The 21,267-nt window shown below is 39.9% G+C and overlaps 1 protein-coding gene across 2 annotated transcripts in view; it reads right to left on the bottom strand.

Moving 5' to 3' along the window:
• The window catches only part of NUCKS1 (nuclear casein kinase and cyclin dependent kinase substrate 1), a 32,142-nt gene extending 16,356 nt beyond the window's left edge, over window positions 1–15,786 (bottom strand). Inside the window, exon 1 of one of the 2 annotated variants that reach the window (XM_081120466.1) lies at window positions 15,471–15,786. In XM_081120466.1, coding sequence (XP_080976592.1) covers window positions 15,471–15,487 — 17 coding nt within the window. In that variant the 5' untranslated portion in view covers window positions 15,488–15,786. The remainder of the gene's footprint in view (window positions 1–15,470) is intronic. The other variant, XM_081120467.1, reaches the window with a different exon arrangement.
• Between the last annotated feature and the right edge of the window lie 5,481 nt (window positions 15,787–21,267).

Below are 21,267 nucleotides of genomic sequence, written 5' to 3'. Positions count from 1 at the left end.
TTTAGACAGAGAGGAGAGAGAGAGAGAGAGAGAGAGAGAGAGAGAGAGAGAGAGAGAGAAACATCGATAAGAGGGAAACACTAATAGGCTGCCTCCTGCATGCCCCCTCTACTGGGGATCGAGCCTGCAATCTGGGGATGTGCCCTGACTGGGAATCAAACCAGTGACTTTTTGGCTCATGGGTTGACCCTCAACCACGGAGCCACACCGGCCTGGCAAATAGTGATTTTAAATGATACTTGCCATGAGAAACAGTATTATGATAATAATGCAAGACGACCATTTTCTGCATTATTTAGGATCAAGGACTACGGGACATGGAACCAGGGAAAGGAAAGTATCCAGAAGAGGGAACTTTAAATCTTAATCACTAATAATTAATGAACAGTTTCTGAAATTGCAGGCATAATTATTCCAGTTTATCCATGCTGGTGGGATCCTAACTCAAATATCGGTACAATTTCTGGGTACCATAAATCAATAAATATGTCCCATGAGACTATATAAAGGATGCAAACTAGAATGGTGAAGAACAACGGAATAAATTAGATTTTAAACTTGAATAAGGGAAAACATGCTAGCTACTTTAGGGATTTGAAATGATAGTAGTAGTAAACTTTGGTTATCCGATTAAGTGTGGATTCAACATAAATAACTTTCTAACAGTTTGAGAGTGATAGTTTCTTAGTGTATCACTGGGGAACACTCCAGAAAGGAATTATATAGTAATAAGTAGAGAATCTTTGTTAGTAAGAATCCTGCGTCCTGGTTCTAGAACTTTAAGCAAATCGCTCAATTTCTCTGGGCCTCAGATCCTTCTCTGTTGAAATTAACGACCTAAGTTGCTGCCAGATCTAAGATGCTATTCTAGAAATTAAACATTATTAAAGTTTAATGAAAAAGATGTCTTTTTTTTTAATTGTAAATGGTCAACTATTTTGCATGCAACATATCTTAACACACATCGCTGTACCACTTTTTTCATCACTAATCTGAGCTTCCTGAAGGTAACAACCATATCTTATACCCACATTTCTGGTACACAGCAAGTAAAAAGTAGGCACTCAAATGTTTTCTGAACTTTTTGCTCTTAGGGCCAAATTTAAGAGATTTGCTAGAAACCTAATTTTATAAGCTATGTTAGAGGATAAATCCCATCTTCTTAAAGTCTTATCTCTTGCCAGTTAACAATCAAACAACCCAGGAACTTCGTAATTCGTCCAATCATGTTGTTTCTTATTGTTATGCTGCTCCTTGGCCTAGAATGCTGCTCATATTACTCCCACTCATAATAGATTCCACCTCACTTCAACACCTTTAATCCTTTGATACTATATAATCTACTAAATGTCTGTCTTCTCGATTAAATGTGAACTTCTTGAGGACAGGGGTGTCTCTCCTTCACTTGGAACACCAAAGTCAAGAGATGCATTTGATGAGTGAATGGACTTGGCATCTGCAAAGGATTAGGGTAGAAAGGGTATCAGCAGAGAGGATGTATGTGCCACTGGAGTTTTCACCCTATCAGACATTTAATTACCACTGCCCTTAATGAGGAAAGAAAATCTTGTTTCTTCCATATGAAAGAATTTGTTACTTTAGCCCGGCTGGGCGTGGCTCAGTGGCTGAGCATCAACCTAGGATCCAGAAGATCACAGTTTGATTCCCGGTCAGGGTATGTGCCTGGGTTGCGGGCTCGATCCCCAGATGGGGCATGCAGGAGGCAGCCAATCAATGACGACTCTCTCGTCACTGATGTTTCTACCTCTCTCTCTCTCTCTCCCTTCTCTCTGAAATCAATAAAAGCATATAAAAAAAATTAAAATTTAAAAAAAAAACTTGTTACTTTAAATCTAAGAAATTTTAAAAGGCAACTATTTAGTATATATTTTTCTATCCTAGTTTTCAACAAGAACTATAAAAATGCCACATAGACTATACTGACATATACACAAATTTAAATTTCTCAAAATCAAATTAGAACACCATTCCTTCCTTTGAAACACTAAATATTTTAACTTTCAAAGATGTAAAAATGGCCAGAATTATCTTACATTTATCACAAAAACTCTAAAACCTGAGTAAAGCAAAATATGAATATAGAGGCAACCTTGTTTCATGAGTAGTAAAAAAATGTATCCACCCATAACTTAAAAAATTTGTGATAACAAGGTTCATTCACATAAGTCATTACGTATAATGATTTATAATAATAGTTTGGTTCATTTCCTGCCCTCTAAGGCTGTTATTCCAAACAACATACTATTTCCACTACTTTGAGATTTACCTTATTTAGTGCTGAAACGTATTTCTGATGAACTTATTCCTATGTAAACTGGAAACAGACAAGATATACTGGGAAAGAAGCAAAATCCTTAAGAGAAAATATTTAAGTCTAAGGGCATAGAAAGTTTTACTTCTATAGCTGAAAACAAAGAAACATTCCTACTTCCTTAAAATACCACAAATTAAATGCCAAAGCTAAGCCAACTCTTCAGTAAAATGAGCATCAACAACTAGAACTGGGAGAACAAAACAAGATTTCAATATAGAATAAAGGTTAAAAATACAGATTTTTGAACTGGGCTTAAATCCTGACTCTGCCACTTACTAGTTAGTTCTATGTCCTTGAGCAATTTACCTCCCCTCACTGAATTTCAGTTTTCTCACCTGTAAAATAGAAATAACAATACCTATCTCCCAAGATTGTTGTGAGTGCCAGGTACATAACTACCCAATAAATAGCAGCTATTATTACTTGTAAGCACTAACTTGTTCTACCCAGAATATCACTGCAATCTTGAACTCTTGTAAGTAACACTCTTAATTATCTGAACATAAGTCACAATGTTTTAAACCATGGTTCTGGTACCATTTAGAGACTGTCTTAAAGGGTCTGTGGGTCATTTCACTAAAATGCAATACCAGCCCTGCTTGGTGTGCTCAGTGGTTAGAGCACTGGCCAGCACCCCGAGGGGTCTCATGCCTGGGTTGTGGGTTTGACCTCCAGCCCCGGTCAAGGCACCTTCGGGAGGGAACGATCGGTATGTCTCTCTCACATCAATGTTTCTCTCTCTCCCTTCCACTCTAAGAATCAATGGAAAAAGTATTCTCGGGTAAAAAGCAATACTAAAATGCCCTGTTGTTATATTATTATTTCCAACTTTATGGTAAAGTTTTCAAGTAACCACTAAGGCCAGAAAAAGTAGCAGTAGTAGCTATTTTAAAGCCACTATACAAGTTAGATAGATTTCTATCACTCATATCAACTGGAGTTCCATCTAAACAAGTCTAAAAGTTTGCACTAGAGAACAGAATTGTAACCCTGTAAGGAAAATAAATGTTTAAATACAAAATATAGGAACACAAAAATGTCAATTATGTGCCTACTCTTACTTTAAAAGCTGATATAATCTATTTAGATTCTAAGTGCACTTTGGTCACAATGAAACAACTCCTAGATGATCACCAGAAGACTGAGATGAGAAGGCCCAACTTTTATATGAGTCTAAGATGCAAAAAAGAAAGGTAAAGGTGGAAGCAGAACACTAAAAGATCTGTTTTGAGCACCAAACATTGATAACTCAAGCAATCTGAAGCAACAGGATTTTTTTCTTCCATTCTTAATCATCTTCTTTTTAAAAAAATTTGAATTGAGAGAGAGTAAGAGAGGGAGGGAGATTGGTTGCCTCTCGCAGGTGCCCACAACCTGGGTATGTGCCCTGACCAGGAATCAAACCACCACCTTCTGGTGTATGGGAGGCCTCTCCAACCAACTGAGCCACACCAGCAAGGACAATCAACTTCTTTCTACTAAATACTGATAAGTCTACCCTCCAAATGCTTTTTCTTTCTTATAGCAGCAGATGGGTGAGACCAAAACATGATATTCCTGAAATGTAAAGCCAACATTCTGAAGGAAAGGATCACTAACTTAGATGAGAAAACAACTAAAACCCCATAATCCGGTTCTACTTTATAATAAACCTGCACATCAAAATATGGAGAAAGATAACTAGCAAGCTCCAGGTGAGGAGAACTTTTAAAAACCGTAAGCTTTATACCACTTAAAGAACACAAAACCATTTTCTCTAAGCAAATCAGAGAGTTTTAGACAATCTACTACTTTATCTAGCTCAATCAAGCTTTTTCACCCTGAAGAACTTATACTGTTCTGGTCAATGCAGGGAAGAACCAACCCACCTTGCTAATTTTCTATAATTTACAAGTTTCTTATTATGTACTTAAAGTGCATTTGAAATCTGAGTTTTCAGAAACCCCAAATAGCCAGCATAGATCTTTTCACCAGTCACCTAAGTGGTAAAAATCTCATTTCATCAGATGAAGGAGACCCTGTAGAACAATGTTTTTTAATATTTTTAAAACTGATTTTAGAGAGAAAGGTGGGGGGGGGGGCATTGACTTGTTCCACTTATTTATGCATTTTGTTGGTTGCTTCTTGTATGTGCCCTGACCGGCAACTGAACCCCCAACCTTGAGGTTTGGGGACAACGCTCTAACCAACTGAGCTACACAGCCAGGGCTAGAACAATGTTTTTTAATCTATAGGTCACAACCCACTACTGGGTCCTGACATCAACTTACTGGTGTATAACCAGCATTTTCAGAGAAAGGGAAAATAGAAAATATCAGAGAAAACTGTACCTAAATAATGATAAGTTCCTGAAACTTATTTTAGGTGTTTGTGTACTTGTGTGTAGCAAATTGTGATGTCAAATTAATTTCTTACTGGAACCTCATCAAAAAAGTTTGAGAGCCACTGCTTTAGACTAAACAGTGGATTGCAAAAGATTCCCAAAATCTCTTTACAAAAAACTACTCGTTATTGATCCATAGCCACAAAAGAAAAACTTTTCCTATTTAGATTTGTCTCTTGTTGTTGTTTTTGTTAATCCTCACCTGAGAATATATTTTTTCCATTGCTTTTCAGAGAGAGTGGGAGGGAGGCAGGGTGGGGAGAGAGAAAGAGAAATACCGATGTACAGGCTGACACTCTAACCACTGAACCACACCAGCCAGGACTAGGTTTCATATCCTTTTTTTTTTTTTTAAATTTATTTCGGCGAGAGGAAAGGAGAGAGATAGAAACATCAATGCTGAGTGAGTCATTGATCAGCTGCCTCCTGCACACCTCCCCCATTGGGGATAGAGCCCCAAATCCCAGCATGTGCCCTGACAGGAAGTCAAACTGTGACCTCCTGGTTCATAGATGGATGCTCAACCACTGGGCCACACTGGCTAGGCAGGGCTCCTATCTTTTTAAAAGATCACTTTTTCAAGCTTAAACACAAAATCTATCGAAGTTTGGTGGCGCGTTATGGGGGGGCGTGTTGGTGGTAGGGTGATGTGATAATGATACTATGTGTATTATATGTACTAGGCCATTAGACTTTAGACAATTGAATCCAACCTTACCCAGAGCTTATCCTATCAAAAAGGGAATGACTGAGAACCTCTCCTGATCACCCAAGGCAGCCTATTCTAAGAAAACTCCAATAATTTAACAGTTCTTCTCAATGAGGTAAAATCTGCCTCTGAAGTCCACTCACCGATTCTATCTTGTCTACCTCCTAGGAGTACCACGGCCTAAATCTAACCCTTAATCCAGAGAGCAGCCCCTAAAATTTATATAACAGTTTCCACTTTTTTCTTCAAAGCTAAATACTAGAGTTCCTTTTAACTCTTCCTTACAACATATTTTGAGCACCTTCACGATCTAGCTGCTTTCCTCCACACCACCTCAGATTTATTACAGTCCATGAAGCAGTGCCGCAATCTAAATATAACAATAGGGTTTTTAAGAGGTGGGGGGGGGGGGAGATCAGAATAATGACCTTACTCTTCCTATTTGACTCTACATTTGTACTAATGCAACCCAAGATCTCAGTTGCCTTTTGGACTGTTAAATAACACAATGGACTGGTTATTGCAATTACTTAAAGCCTCCTTTCCCCAAAATCTAAAACCTTTTTGTATACTGATACTTCAACATATTTTTTATCTTTCTTAAATTCATTTATTATCGGCAAACTTAATCAGCACAAGCCTTTTAAGGCAGGAGTGGAAATATTCTTCCAGGTTGATATCAATCTGTTAATCAGCCTTCTCTGGATATGGCTACTGAGGCACAAGTCCATCACAGCGAACTACCATTCTGCCCACATTTCTTCATTTTCCCCACAAGGACCTCATGTGAAGCTCTGTCAAAATTCCTGTTGAAAGAGAAACCCAGTTTTTAACAGTATTCTTTTACACTAATAAATTTTTTAAAAAGCAAATTAGATGGTTTAAATCAATGATAGTTAAAACTTTTTAGAAGTAAACCTTTTTTGTTCAAACAAAATATTCCCAGGAACTACAAAAATGAAACACAGCTCATTAAAAGAATAATTTTAAGACCATAAATTTGTCTTACTTAAAATTAAAAAATTTTTCTCATTACAGAATTTTCCAACTTGTGCTCTGTAAAGGTAGGTTTTCTAAAGGTTTCCTGGTCAGATCACCTCTTCTAACAAGTTCAAGTTTTGAAAGACCTGCATTAAAGAAACATGCTCAATTACATGTGTGGTAAAAACAAAATTTGAATCAAATGCTTGAGATATCCCTGAAAACCAAGATTATAAAAAATACTGATGAGACTTGTTTTTTTGTGAATCCAAGCTGATTTTTATCAACAGCAGTTACTATGTGCCAGATACTTCACCTAAATTCTCATTTAAGAGCATTCTTCCTCACGGGAGCACACCCGAACCTGTCCTTTCCACCTCTTCTCACCTCCAGGCCTGTTACCTTTGCCTCTCTCCTATGCTCCAAGGGCCCCCGCCCTTATTCTGCCCCTATAACTTATTTCCTGAGCCTACGCAGCCCATCTAGCTCACTTCTACTACCTCTGTAACTTTTTAAATAAACTTTAATAAAAAATTCTCATTTAAGTCTCACAATAATCTCCTGAGGAGCTAATTAACATTAATTTTATTTTATCTGAAGAATCTAAATCTAAGAAAGGCTAAGTAACTTGACTACAGCACAAGCTTCAAAGTGGTAAAGTCAACTTTCAAACTCTACACCCTACAGGGCACTGTTGATTATTTGCTGCCCCTCAAAACTTCTAAACATTCACACAAATCTATCAACCCTATAGAACTGATGTCATTACAGTTTCTGCATATTAACTATTTTCCCCTTTAAAACTTAGGACATTTACCTTTCTTCATTCTTCTATCCCTCAAAAGATTATTTGTATGACAGATTTTCTGAGAATATAAGAATATTAGTTCATAAAAGCTAGGATACTTGAACTAAATTCAGGGTAATTTATTACAAATGCTTCCTTTATCTTGAGTTTTAAGTTCCTCTTGGCTAAGATATATTGTTCTCACTGCAACTCATATTTCTGCTGCTTATAATTAAACATAAAATTTTAAAAGTCACAAGATATAAGAAGGCAAAAAGTAAAACAAGCAAAAAAAATTACAGGAAAGAGTTTCTTAAAGTTTTTCAAATGGAAAAATCAAGTTCCTATTTTCTGCAGAAAAGGGAACAGAGTGAAGGAGTTGTGAATGATGATCGAGGCACATCGATTAGGTAACTGTCAAAATCCCCTACTAAATCTTTTTTATCAACATGCTAATGTTTTAGTCCAGATGAATAAATATTAACTCTTGTGTGGCACTCACTCCTTATTCCCAAAATATTTAAATTCTCTCCATATAGGAAAATACTTTAAATCACAAATTTTAGTGAGTATAAGACCAAGAATTATATAAATAAAATGGGCGAGATTTTTGCCCACAGAAGTTTATTGTAAACCCTATGCAATTAGGGACAGAGAAACCTCAAGCAGACCAAACTGAAGGGGTCTCAGACGTGCACATTACCAAGAGTCCTGTCTGTAGTAGAGACGGTGTCTCCCCAGTGGCTTAACCCTACCCCCAGGGACAAATATGTAGCTCTATGTCGTTTATTGACTCATTACAGTGAAGGTGATGACTCATCAGAAGTGTGGAGCATCTCACCAAAAAGGAAAAATAACATGATCTGGGGAAAAGTAGAATTTAGGTGAAATTTATATGAAGCAGTGCTTTGATAGGCTCAATAGGACAATAGGACTGTGTGTAAATGGGTCAACATTACGTCTGAACTGCAAAGTGGACCTCTCATCCTATTTCTTGGCAGAGGTAGATGTGAAATTTGTGTCCAGCAACCCCTCCTCTGAACCTCTGAGGTTGTAAATTGAGGCTGGTTCTCCATGTCAGAAGGACTTAGCTCTTTCTGACAAACGTGTGATGTTTCATTCTTATTGATACTTCAATAGGCCAAGTTTGATAGTCTTTGATTTTAGAGAATCATTATAAATCTTTATAGATGCAGCATGCCTGTGGAATTCAGAGAGCTGTGTCTATTATCCTGACCCAATGACAAGCAGGGTGGATTTTTCTCCATCAAGTTAATTTTTAGTTTCTCAAGTAGTTCATCTTCTAGGTCATTTTGTCTTGACAGAAGAAACCCTTGCTTAGCAATAACTGAACAGGTGCACAATTCAAAAAACAGATACACACTAAAAGCACCTGAAAACGTTATATCCAGTTGAAACACTTTTTTGGCAACCTGGGGTCTCTTCACCTAAGTATTTCGAAGGCGTATAATGATGGCTATTTATATAGTAGTTGATGCCCCAGTTTGATCCAAGTGGTCAAGTAGTAAATGTTTTCTTCTATTGTGTACAATATAGCAGTTGCCTAAATTAAGACTATCTCTAGTCTCAACAATCTAAAAAGATACTTCATCTAGAGTTTGCAGTTAAGAATTTTTAAAAATGCATATAAGTAACACTTCACAGCATGCTCAGTAACTTCATTGTTACTAAATTCAAGTAACCAAGTTTATAATACAACCCATCTGGCTGTGCAGACTCTAAATCTTATTAACTCCAGAGGGGCACCATTCCCACGGACTATAATACAGATACGGACGATGTCCCGGAGTTATACAATATGGTGGCCTTGTTTTATATTTCTGGAAATAACAGACCAAATATATAAATGAATAAGTAAATAAAACCAATCTTCCTTTATTTGAAATTACTTTCTCTTTTAAACTAATTTTTAGAGCTGAACGAAACCCACAAGACAAAGCTTTAAAATTATAAAACACTTTGTAAATGCAAGGTACTATTATTCAAATGGAGTTCACCATCTCCATTATATAAACCTAAGCAGAGGCTGGTTTACTTTTGCTGTGCCAAGTTACCTTCCTTCCCGAAATAGTTTCCTTGCTAATTGAAACACTAAAAATGCAACAACTTACCTTAGCTTGTAACTTTTGTCAAGTTCAATCAACTCCACTTATCTTAATTTCCTTCTAATTGTAATGTACTAATGAGTGTTATAGGTGTTGAACCTTTTCAAATGCCGTGGTTTTTGTCTTTTAGTCTTTTTTATGACGAAACAGTGATATATTTTAAGTTTTATTCCTGGGACAAATCCTAATCAATCATATATACTTTAATACACATTGTATTCAGTTAGCTAATATCCTGTTTGGCATTTTTGTATCTATATTTATATATAAAACAAATCCATTAATTTTCTTGTAGTAACCTTTAGGTGGATTTGGAATCTATTCACTTTAGCCATGGGGAAATGTCCTTGTAACTATAAAATGTACACACTTAAAGCAATGCCACTTATTTAACATTCACATTTCCCACAAAGCCTCACACTACACTTCACTGCTTTTCCCTCTACATTGAAGTATCTTCCTTTAATCCCTTCACATATTCTCCCATTCCTTCCAAAAATTGTCCTTTTCTCCACCACCCTCCCCTTCCCCAAGCTCACTTTAAGTTGGTCTTCCCAACAAAAGTCCTATTATGAACTGTAACCCTCTCCAGAGACAGCAAAGTGCGCTACTATCATGAGAAAGAGTAATGACTCATGCATGGCAGTGTCTCAGAGGAAAGATCATACTGGCTTTCGGTTGGCCACACTTGGATTTGAATTACTGCTTTACCTCTTGATAGCTAGGCTAACTGGACCTGTCACTTAATTTAGCCAAGCCTCAGCTACCTCACATATGAAATGGGGATAATATATACACTGCCTAAAGAGTTGTTCCAAGATTTTGAAATATGTGTAAGATACCTGGCAGAATATTTTGGTTTAAAGAGTTGCTTAGTAAGTGATAGCTCCACTGAGTTTCAACATTTTATTTTTCTAAAACCGAAGGTTAAGAAAGGGACTTCTGTTAAAGGACCAAAATCTCTTATGCACAATTTAGAAATTCAAAGTTTTGAAAACCTAGTTTTTCATAACTTATATGGTGGTAAACTGACTTGACCAAAACAATGAGGGGCTTCTTAGTTTTGTGTGCATGCATGAAAATTCCGAAGTTTTACTACAAAGTAATGTTTGATAGGAGCACTACTCCAGACTTGCTGGTGATGGTACATTAATACAGTATAAGCACCCTGTAGTTGTTTCATAACTTATATGGTGGTAAAACTGACTTGACCTAAACAATGAGGGGCTTCCTAATTTTGCGTGCATGTGTGAAAATTCCCAAGTTTTACTACAAAGTAATGTGTTTGATAGGAGCACTACCCCAGACTCGCTGGTGATGGTACATTAATACAGTATAGGGACCCTGTCACCTTTTTAAAAATTTTGCAGAAATTTCAACTTCCAAACATATATGGCCCCAATGGTTTCAAACTAGGGATTGTTTACCTGTAATACATTCTATGTTGATTCAATTATCAGTAAATGTAAATCTAATAGAAAGGAGAACAGCTAAAATTCATGCAGTCTAAATCCAAATTTGCTATTATGTCTACACTTTAATTCTTTTGGCTTCAAAGTCATCAATAATAAATTGAAGGAAGTGAACTTAATTTCTGAAGTTCTTTCTAGTTTAGAAAATTTTTAAATTAAGAAGTATCTCTGAAAATTATCTGAAATACTGAGTTGAATAAAACTCCTATTTAAAACATTTAGGCCCTGGCTGGTGTGGCTCAGTTAGTTGGGTGCTTCTTGTCCCATGCACCAAAAGGTCACAGGTTTGAATCATGGTCAGGGCACATGCCTGGTTGCAGGCTTGATCTCCAGTAGGGGGCATGCAGGAGGTAGCCGATCAATGTTTTACTCTCACACCAATGTTTTTCCCTCTCTCTAAAAATAAAAAACAAACAAAAAACACAACACTGGGCCACATTTTCCATAAAATATTTTCTATAAAGAACAAAAAACCTATGTGTGTGGAATGTACTCACCACTGAAGAGATTACTAAATTTAAAAATATCTGACCATCTTCATGCCAAATACTAGGAAGGAAAAGACTGGTACCATGGAAAGAACACCAGGTTTGCATTCAGAAAATGTGGGTTCAAATCTTGGCTCTGCTTTAGTAGGTCTATGACCTCAAGTAACATATTCTTTAAGCTTATTTCATCATCTGTTACATAGGAATTTTTAAAAACCCTACCTTACAGGGTTGCAATAAGGATAAACAAGGTAAGTGAAAACCTCTAGCAAAGTGACTCTGTATTTTCAGTAAACCACTCTAAAAACCACAATTTAACACTGTATTATAATTTTCAGCTTAATTAACTACATATATGTTGAGAAATGTTGAACACTTAAGTGTTATAAAATTAACTCTCCCTCTTATTCAGGCTTTGCAAGTTATGTGAGAATCTTTGAAAGTAAAGTCTACAGAAGAGTTTATGTCTTCTTAGAGGAAAGTGACATGTAAGTAGTAATAAAATGTACAGATCCAAGGTTAACAAAAAATCTATCCCCAACCTAGAAGTAGAGAATAGGGAGAGATATAAGGGACCAGTCTCAACCACATTTACTAGAATACTAAATTTTTAATGTCTTCCTATGCATACATGATATCATAAATCCCAAGCTATTGGGAACTTTCAGCTTTCCAAGTTTTCCCTTTAACTGAAGACTTTTTGAAACTAATTTTCTGGTGAGAGAATATCAACTTTTAAAATCTATACACATCTCAAATAAAATTTTCTTGGAAAAGAAAGCAATCTGGGATCATGGGAAAGCTGTTAATTCTCAACATAATTATAAACATGGCAAAAAATAAAAGTAATTTTATATCAACATGTAAGAGCCTATGCTCTCACATATAAACTTTCAATGTTTAAAGGTTTCCGGCAGTCTCAAGTACTAAACAAAACAAGACAAGACAAGATATTGTCCTGGCTGGCGTGGCTCAGTTGGTTAGAGCGTCATCCCATACACCAAAAGGTGGTGGGTTTGATTCCCAGTCAGGGCGTATACCTAGGCTGCAGGTTCCATCCCCAGTAGGGGTACATGCAGCCGATCGATGCTTCTCTCTCTCTAAAAATCAATTAAAAAAAAAAAGGACAAGGTATCAAACACACTTACCCCACAAAGAAAGGAGCAAATAAATTGGTGTGAATGACGTGGATCATTTACAATTTGGGAAGAGAGGAAGGTCTCTGGAGAACATACCAAGGTGAATTTCAAGAAACCTGGTTTCTAGTTTGGGCAAGTCGGTGAATCTCTCTAAACTTTCTCATCTTTTACAACAGCATTTTTCTTCCTCCCTCACAAGGTTAAGAGTCATGAAAGCACTCTGAAAAGTTAAAAGTTCCATACACTACAATAACATCAATACTTATCAAGAAGGTAGTAAAGCGATTATTGTACAGAAAGGGGGAGAGTGGGGATGAGCAAGACTGAGTGGGAAATCTAGGTTATAGACCCAATCTGGAATCTACTAGTGTACGATACAAGGCACTTCATTTGCTCAGGTTCCCATTAAGTCCCTTAAAAAATGAATTTGCCTAAATTTCTTCTAGCTCCAAGGCTGTAACTTTATGCTATAAATTTGAATCCAAGGCCTAAAATATTAAAACTCTCATTTACATGAGTCAGATACTGTAAAAGGTAAGGATAATAATACTGTAAGTTACATGTATCTGTGGAAAACCTTGCTATAGCTTATTATTCCCTTCATTTGAAAACTGGTGTCAAGCAGCCATTTCTAAATCTTCTTTAAATGCTTAGGTTAATATTAAAATAAAAATGAATAGTATTTACAGTATTCTGAAAACCTGAAACACTTCAAAAGTACACATAGGCCTAAGTGAAGAAACATATTCCAAAAGCTGATACTATTATTTTCCAAAATAAATTTTTTTGGTTTGTTTTTAAACAAGGCTGATTATTCTGATATCAATGTCAACTATTAATTTTTTTGTTAAATGCCCTCAGGTACATAGATCTTCAATTACACCTTGAAGTAAAAGCACTTCCCTAAGAGGACTTTTTTAATTGTAAATTTAACAAACCACCAAACTCAAGTTTAATTATTTCTGCTTTATTATTGGTCATGAGTATATTAAAGACTTTAAAAGTAGTTACAAAGAGACTTTATCACTAAAATATATAATAAAAAACCAAGTTGCTTTGAAATAATTTTAAAGTGACCAAAAGAAGCCCACAATATATTAACTTCATTCATCAATTAGGAGCAAATAAACAAAGTTAAAATTATTTTAACAACATACTGAGCAAGAAAAAAGTGCAGAAATCCCAATGCCTCCAAAAAAACTTATAGAATGTGCTTAATATATTTGTCTCCACCTGGTGATATTAAAAACCCAGTTTTCAAGTAAAATAAAGTTCTGTTCCTGTTCCAGAATCTAAATCTGGAAACACAAATTCTGGCATATGAGTATAAGAAAGTCACATTAAAGTCATCAAAACCTAGTAAACAAGTTAAAAAGCAGAGAAAAATAGTCCAATTTCATCACACAGTAATTTACTGGCAGAAGATCCAATTCAAATGAAACGAATATTTGATACTGTCTATTTTACCTGATCCTAAAGAAAATATTCTACATAAACTGATGGGATACATCGGTCAATTTTTATGCCAAAACAAGTATGTATATATAACCTGAAATAGCTATTCAAACTCCTTGCAAAACGTCAGCAAAATTCTTCCCCGTGGCGATGGTGTTATCAGAGATGCGGGTTGAAATTAGAAGGCAGAAAAGCAGTCAGGGAGTTAGAACTCGCCACCCGAGCGCAGGGTGTGCAGTCCTATACCACCACCAGTTGGAGACGGATGGTCTAGTCAGGAAATAGAACAGTGTGGAACGAAACCCTTTCCGGGGTTCCAAACCCCTCTTTAGAGCTCTAGGTCAAAACACTTCCGTTTCTCACAACACTTGGAAGGAAGAAGAGGAAGCAACAACTGTTAACATTTTAAAACTATACCTTTACCTATTTACCCAGAAGACACTATGCAAAGTAACCAATTCCTAACATCGAAAACGTCATGGACATCACATGAAAAGCAGAATTTATTTGCAACAGCTCTCCTTTTTAAGGCCTCAACAGACTGGATTAAGCCACACCCCTCCAGAAATGGCACATTCCGTACAATAGCCAGGAGGACGGCAAAGGAAGATTCCACCGTCCGCGGGGGAACAGCAAACTTGTTGAAATTCTCAGAATAAGTCTAATGGTTAACTGAACATAACCCCTTTATTATTAAAGTTATTCGGGGTAAAGAGGGGGTTACAAAAACATCGAGACGTGCACGCCCATGAGAGTAGAGCTAGCGGGAACGAGAACCACACGGGATTTGGGTCGTGCTGTTAACCCGCACCTCCCGGAGGAAGGACATTTCCCCGAGGAAGGACGTTTCTAGCCTGAGGGAAAGGGCGACCTCGGGGGCTTCAACCCACTCAGGACCCCGAGTTGGGGGCAGAGGCAGCAGTCATTTCCCAGGGACCAGTTCCCAACTCACTTTGGCCAGAGGGGGAAAGGACGGGCCCCGCCCACGCCCGATCCGGGAGGCGGGGCCCCACAGCGACCCCGGAGAACGGAGGCGGGACTGACAGTGCTGCCCTCCTCCTCGGAGTGGAACACCCCAGTCTGCTGGAGAAAGAGAGCCGAGTCCCCCCTGCCCCCCCACGCAAGCAGAGACGGGGAAGGGGCAATACGGGTGTCTTCGCTCGTCCTCACTTTAGGTGGGGGCCCCAAGCCCGGGTCCGCTGATGTCTCCCGGGGAACTCCGAGGGGCCGGCCCGAGGAGGTGGGGCCTGGGTGGGGGCACTGACTTCACACCCCTCCCCCTCGGGCCTCTGGCGGTTCAGGGAACACCCCGCCCGCTCCAGTGCGGCGGGTGGGGGAGGCAGCGGAGCAGCCCGGAGCCCTGCAGCGGAGCGGGCGGGGAGGAGCGCGCATGGGCGCACGGCCGCCACCCCCACGCAGCACTGCGCGCCAGCAAGGCCCCCCACGCTCAAGGGCGCGCGCGGGCCCCGAAAAAGAGGAGGCCACGGGTGGCACGGGGGAAAGCAGACTCCAGGCCCGTGTCCCCCACTCCTTCACCATTCACCCCCGCCCCCCCACCTCTCCAACCCGCTCCAGGCCTCAGACTCCGCACTGACCTGACAGGCCGAGACATGTTCGCTGTCGAATCAGGACCGAGTTGAGAAGCCAAAGACCAGGACCCCCCCCACCCCGCGCGCTCGGCGCCCCACCCCCCCCAACTTTGGCCGAGGGGGCCGATACCGCAGAACCCGGAGCTGCTGGCTTCTCGAACAACGCCGCTCCTCGGTTCAGAGACCCGTAATCAGACGAACCCCCCGCTCCCCCGTCTCTTCAAAATGGATGAATCAAACCAGCCGAAAATGCGCCAAAGCCGCCGTGCAACCAAAGCCACTAGGACTTGTGGACTCCGCCCCCAAACGCCCGGTCATTGGCAGCTTTTGCCAGGTACGCCGAGCTCATTAGTCCGTTTGAATTATCACGTCCCCCCAGGCCCCGCCCCGTCTTTTGATAGGCCCCGCCTCCCCCACTGGGTCCTGTTAGTCAAGATGCTCTGAGAGCGCACGGCCGCAAAACAAAAATGGTCGCTGCGCAGCCCGCCGCCCGGTTTCCACTCCAGAGTTGCAGATTCGTCTTGGGTCGCATCTTGGGCCGACGAGGAAAGGAGATGTATATAGCAGATAATGTCCTTTAGTGTTCGTTTAATTACCTTTTATTTCGCCTGCTTGATCATCTAGAAGCTACACTGAGAGTAAAACCTATGGGATAAGCAGCTGATTCGTCACTAAAGGGCTGCTTCAGAATTGGAGGGAAATTTCATAGATTCAAAAAAATTTGACCTTAAACCCATAAGCCCCGTCTCCTGGCTTTAGCATTTAGCCCTCAGGGGCCAACCCCGCTGCTGGAGCAGAAGGGCTGGATCCTAAGGAAAAACTTCACCCCCAATTTCCATTCTCCATTCCGGACCTTGAGGTCCAGTTCAGGGTCATTAACGTCGCGATCGCGGACGTGACTGCGGGGGCCTAATGAGTAGGAGCGTGAACTCGGGGGCCACGAGGGGTTGGTTTGAAATTCAGGCCCACTGCTTAATAGTTGTATAACTTTACCGCTCTGCGCCTCAGTTTTCCTATGCGTAAAATAGGGTCCAATAATACTTACCTTATAGGGTTATTGGGATTGAACAAATTGGTATATGAAAAACGTTTAGGACAGCCTCGGTCACACAATAAACAGTATGTGAGCACTTAAAGTTGTTAAATTCCATTTTTAAAAGATGACCTGATCCCTGGGTAGAGATGGGTGGGGCTGGCTCAGGACTCAAGTCAAATAACTTAGGGTAACTCGGGTCACCCCATTAAAAGCCACGAACGTTTGTTGGATGCCTTAACTCTCAGAGGCAGAGCTCAGGATCCCACAGGAACAGCGAAGGTTTACCCACCATGGTAAAGTAGACTTTAATCCCTGCCGCAGGCAGCCTGTTAATAACCAACTGAAGATGTGCACCACAAACAAACCAACCCACCGCCCACGGCGGCCCCCGGAAAGTCTCCCCGGTAAACTGTGGGTATTCTAAGGGAAGAGACTAGCACAGTACACCAGCGAAGCATTAAAGTTATCTTCTGCCTCTTCCACTCATTCTCCCTCAAATGTTTCTTCTGCCTCCCGCATGTCCCCAGCAGGCATGGAGCCCACAACCCAGGCATGTGACACTGACCAGGAATCAAATCATGGACCTCTTGGTGCCCGGGACAACACTCAGCTAACTGAGCCACACTAGCCAGGGCTTGACATCTAGTTTAAATTGAAGGAACCCCCACAAAATACTAATACTTGGTGTTTTTCTCAACATTTGCTGTTTTGTTGATACCAGTAAAATCTACAGAAAACTTGCCCTTGTAACATTGAAGGGGACACAGCCTTATCCATCTGAACTACCGACAAATACTGTGACGTGAACATTGCAGACAGGAGAAGCCCCAAGGTATAACAAAAAGAGCCCTGAACTTGTAATCAAGACTGTTTTCCTCTGAACACCATGATTTACTACCTAGGTGACCTTCGGCAAATTTCAAAGTCCTGCGCCTCAGCTCCTTCATCTGTAAGATGGAAATAATTACAGGGGTTGGCATAATAAGAAAAAAATGGGCTCACTTGTGAAAGTAGCTCGTATACTGTGAAGCACTGTTGGCGGTAGAATGGATCACCTTGTCTTCACTTCATGGTGGTCCAGCAGCTGGTTTATTCCTCAACAGAACACAACTACTGTTAAGCCCTGGGAACAGAGATCACCAAGACTGCCCGCAGCTCGCAGTGGAGAAAAGGCGAGAGTGAGAGCGATAATCATCTTGCAGCACTGTGAATGTCCAAGGCGGTGTCACTCTTTCTTTACTGTGTCCTGATCATTCCTGGGAGATTGACCCATTCCAGCGCTACCCAGGACAGGCGTGTGGCCACAGCTACCGCCAGCCTCTGAGCCTCTTTCTGAGTTCCTCACAGACATCTCCACGTGGATGCCTCAAGCTCCACGTATCTGTGCCAAACAAATCATCTTCCTGTCTTCATTCTTCTCCCGACTCCCCCATTTCTGTCAGCAGTGTCTTTTTAATCACCTGAGCTCAAATTCTTGGTGCTACTGATTCCACCTCCACGTCTCACTGTTAGTCTTTATCGTGGATTCTTTCTTCATTGCATTTCTCAAATTGACTTTTCATTTGCCATTTCCACTGTCACCATTCCTGCTTAAACTACTCTAACAGCTTTTTTTCTCTCCATTTTTTTTTTTTGGTAATCTGTAGTAGTTACAACAGACAGTATTACCTTCCTGAAGCACAGTGCTCAATACCTTGTACAGCTTCCACAATAAAATCTAAATGCTTTATACTAGTATTTAAGCTACTAGCAGATAGATTTCTCAAACAGAAATCTAATATCACTCTGCTTAAAATCTGTCCGTAACTGGGAAAAACATTTCAATATGTATGGCAAAAGGTTAATATCCTTAATATACAAAGAGCTTTTACAAAATCTTTAAGAAAAAGACAAAATAAAAACAGACATAGGATACAAATAGGTGACTAACAGAACAAATGAAATTGACATACATTTAAAAGTACACTCACTCATAACAAAAGAAAAAATTTTTTTTTTAATCCTCACAGGAGGATAGTTTTTCCATTGCTTTTCAGAGAGAGTGGGGGGTGGGGGGAGACAGAAAAACATCAATGTGAGAGAGACACATTGATTGGTTGCTTCCCACACGTGCCCCAATGGAACCTGCAACCAAGGTGCATGGCCTTGACCAGAATCCAACCTGAGACCCTTCAGCCTGACATTCTAACCACTGAGGCAAACCGGCCAGGGCCGAAAGAAAAAATTAAAAAAATGTTTTAGTTCTTGGATTGGTAAAGGTTAAAAACAGTTTTGCTAACCATATGGGTAAACTGGTTCCTCAGGCCCAATTGGTGGGAGTATAGTATATTGGTATAAATATTTTGGTGGGAAATTTGGTACTATATTTAAACTTAAAGTGTGTATACTTTTTGACTCACCTCTAGGAGTTCCTAAAGAAGTTTTCCTGTAAGTGTACAAATACATATATAAAGATGGTAGCTTGTGACATTATTTGTGAGAGAAAAAGAAATAATCCTAAGGTCCATTAATAGATAGTTGGTTGCATAAATTATAACACATCCATACAATCTTATGCAGTAATTAAAAGGAATGAAGTAGCCCTGGCTAGGTGGCTCAGTTGGTTGGAGCATCCTCTCATACACCAAAAGGTTGCAGGTTTGATCTCTGGTCAGGTTGAGTACGGGAGGCAACTGATCGATGTTTCTATCTCGTATCAATCTCTCTCTCTCTCCCCCTTCCTCTTTCTCTAAAATCAATAATAATAATTTAAAAAACATATCCTCGGGTGAGGGATGAGGTAGGACTACATGTTCATGCATGGGGAGATATCTAAGTTACATTGAAAAGAAAAGGGCAAATTGCAGGAAGCCATATATATGAGCCTTTTTTAAACAAAGAGGGTGTATAGTTGGGACTGTATGTGTAGAGAAAAACCTGAAGAATATTCAAGGAATTCTATCTCCTAAAAAATGGCCGTATTAGGTGATGGAAAGAATAAAATATTTTTAAAATGTCTATTATTTGAATTAAAAAAATAATGTTTGGCCCTACTACCAGCTAGTTATGTGACTCTGGTCAAGTTCCTTAACCCCACTAATCCTTAGTTTTCCCACCTGTGGCAGGCACAGTAACGACCCCTCCCCGCCAAAAAAGTCCAAGACCTAAGCCCTGGAACCTGTGAATATGGGAGGAGGAATTAAGATTGCTAATAAGCTGATCTTGATATGGGGAAATTAACCTGGATTATCTCAGTGGACCCAAAGTAATGACAAGTGTCCTTAAAAGTGCAAGGGAGGGGGGCGCAGAAAAGGTTAGAGTGGTAAGAAAGTCTTAACCAGCCATTACTTGCTTTGAAGATAGCAGAAGGGGGCCATGCACTAAGAGATGTGGGTGACCTCTCTCTGCTAGAAAAGGTAAAAAAAAAAATGATTCTTCTCTGTAGCCTCTAGAAAGGAGGGCAGCCCTGCCAACATTGTGAGCCCAGTGAGACCCATTTTGGACCTCTCACCTCCAGAACTATAAAATAATAAAATTCAGCTGTTTTAAAGCTATTTTTAAAAGGTAATAATGTATATGTATTTTTCAATAAGAGAAAAACTTAAAAAAAATTAAACCCTTTAATAGTTCTCCATTACAAGGTCACGCCTCAGCATGGCCTATGGGGGTTCTCCTTTTTTTTTAATGTATTGATTTGAAAGAGAGAGAGAAACATTGATTTGTTGTTCCACTCATTTATGCATCCATCGGTTAAATCTTCTTTTTTTTTTAATGCTCAGCTGAGAATATGTTTTTATTGACTTTAGAGAGAGAGAGGAAAAGAGAGAGAGAAACATCAATGTGAGAGAGAAACATTGATAGGTTGCCTCTCATAAGGGCCCCCAAACTCAAAACCTAGGTATGTTCCCTGACTGGAAATGGAACCTGCAACCTTTTGGTGTATAGGACAATGCTCCAACCAACTGAGCCACCCAGCCCCAGGCCTCATTGGTTGATTCTTGTATGTGCCCTGACCAGGAATCAAACCCACCACTGTGGTATATTGGGATGATGCTCTCACCAACTGAGCTTCCTGACCAGGGTGGAGCTCTCCTTGATTTGGCCCAATTTCCAACCTTATTTTCTCACAGTCCCCTCTTCCACCCCCTGGCATCTCCAGCTAGTTGTGTGAACATCCACTGTTCTCTGAGCAAACTCAGCTATTTACTGCATGACCCCATGCCTTTATTTACTTTCCTCTGTCTACTGTCTAAGATGCATTTATTTCCTCTTGTAGTCCTCCAAGTTGGCGACACTTACCCAGTGGAAGTCCCCTATCTTCAGGAGGCTTTTCTTGACCTCCCTCCAGTCCTCCATCCCTAAAAGAAGTAGACTCGGCCCTCCCTAGCCGACTCCCTTCTGGACTGCCATTCATGGGCAGGAACCTTCTTTTCTCCAGGCCTTCATCCATGCATGTAATAGACTACCTGGCACGTGGTAGGTATGCCACTACCCGTGGCATGATTAACCAGTGACCTATACAATCTGTCAATCTTTCTAATCTCATTTCTCACCACCCTGCAGTATGAGCCCTTTGGCCTACTGGCGACTTCTCAAACTTCTGTAAGAATTCGAAACTCCCTTTCTTCCCAACCCTTAATCTTATCCCACCTCTTCCTCAATTCGTATCTAGTCCTATTTCCCTTTAAGAAATCTTTCTTTCTTGCAGGTTCCATCCCCGCCCCCAGTCGGGCCACTTGTGGGAGGCAACCAATTAATGTGTCTCTTTCTCATTGATGTTTCTTTCTT

Source organism: Miniopterus schreibersii (genome assembly GCF_964146895.1).
Source record: "Miniopterus schreibersii genome assembly, chromosome: 19".
Taxonomy (NCBI): domain Eukaryota; kingdom Metazoa; phylum Chordata; class Mammalia; order Chiroptera; family Miniopteridae; genus Miniopterus; species Miniopterus schreibersii.
The sequence above is the reverse complement of the archived record's forward strand: the minus strand, read 5'-3'. Positions and strand labels throughout refer to the sequence as shown.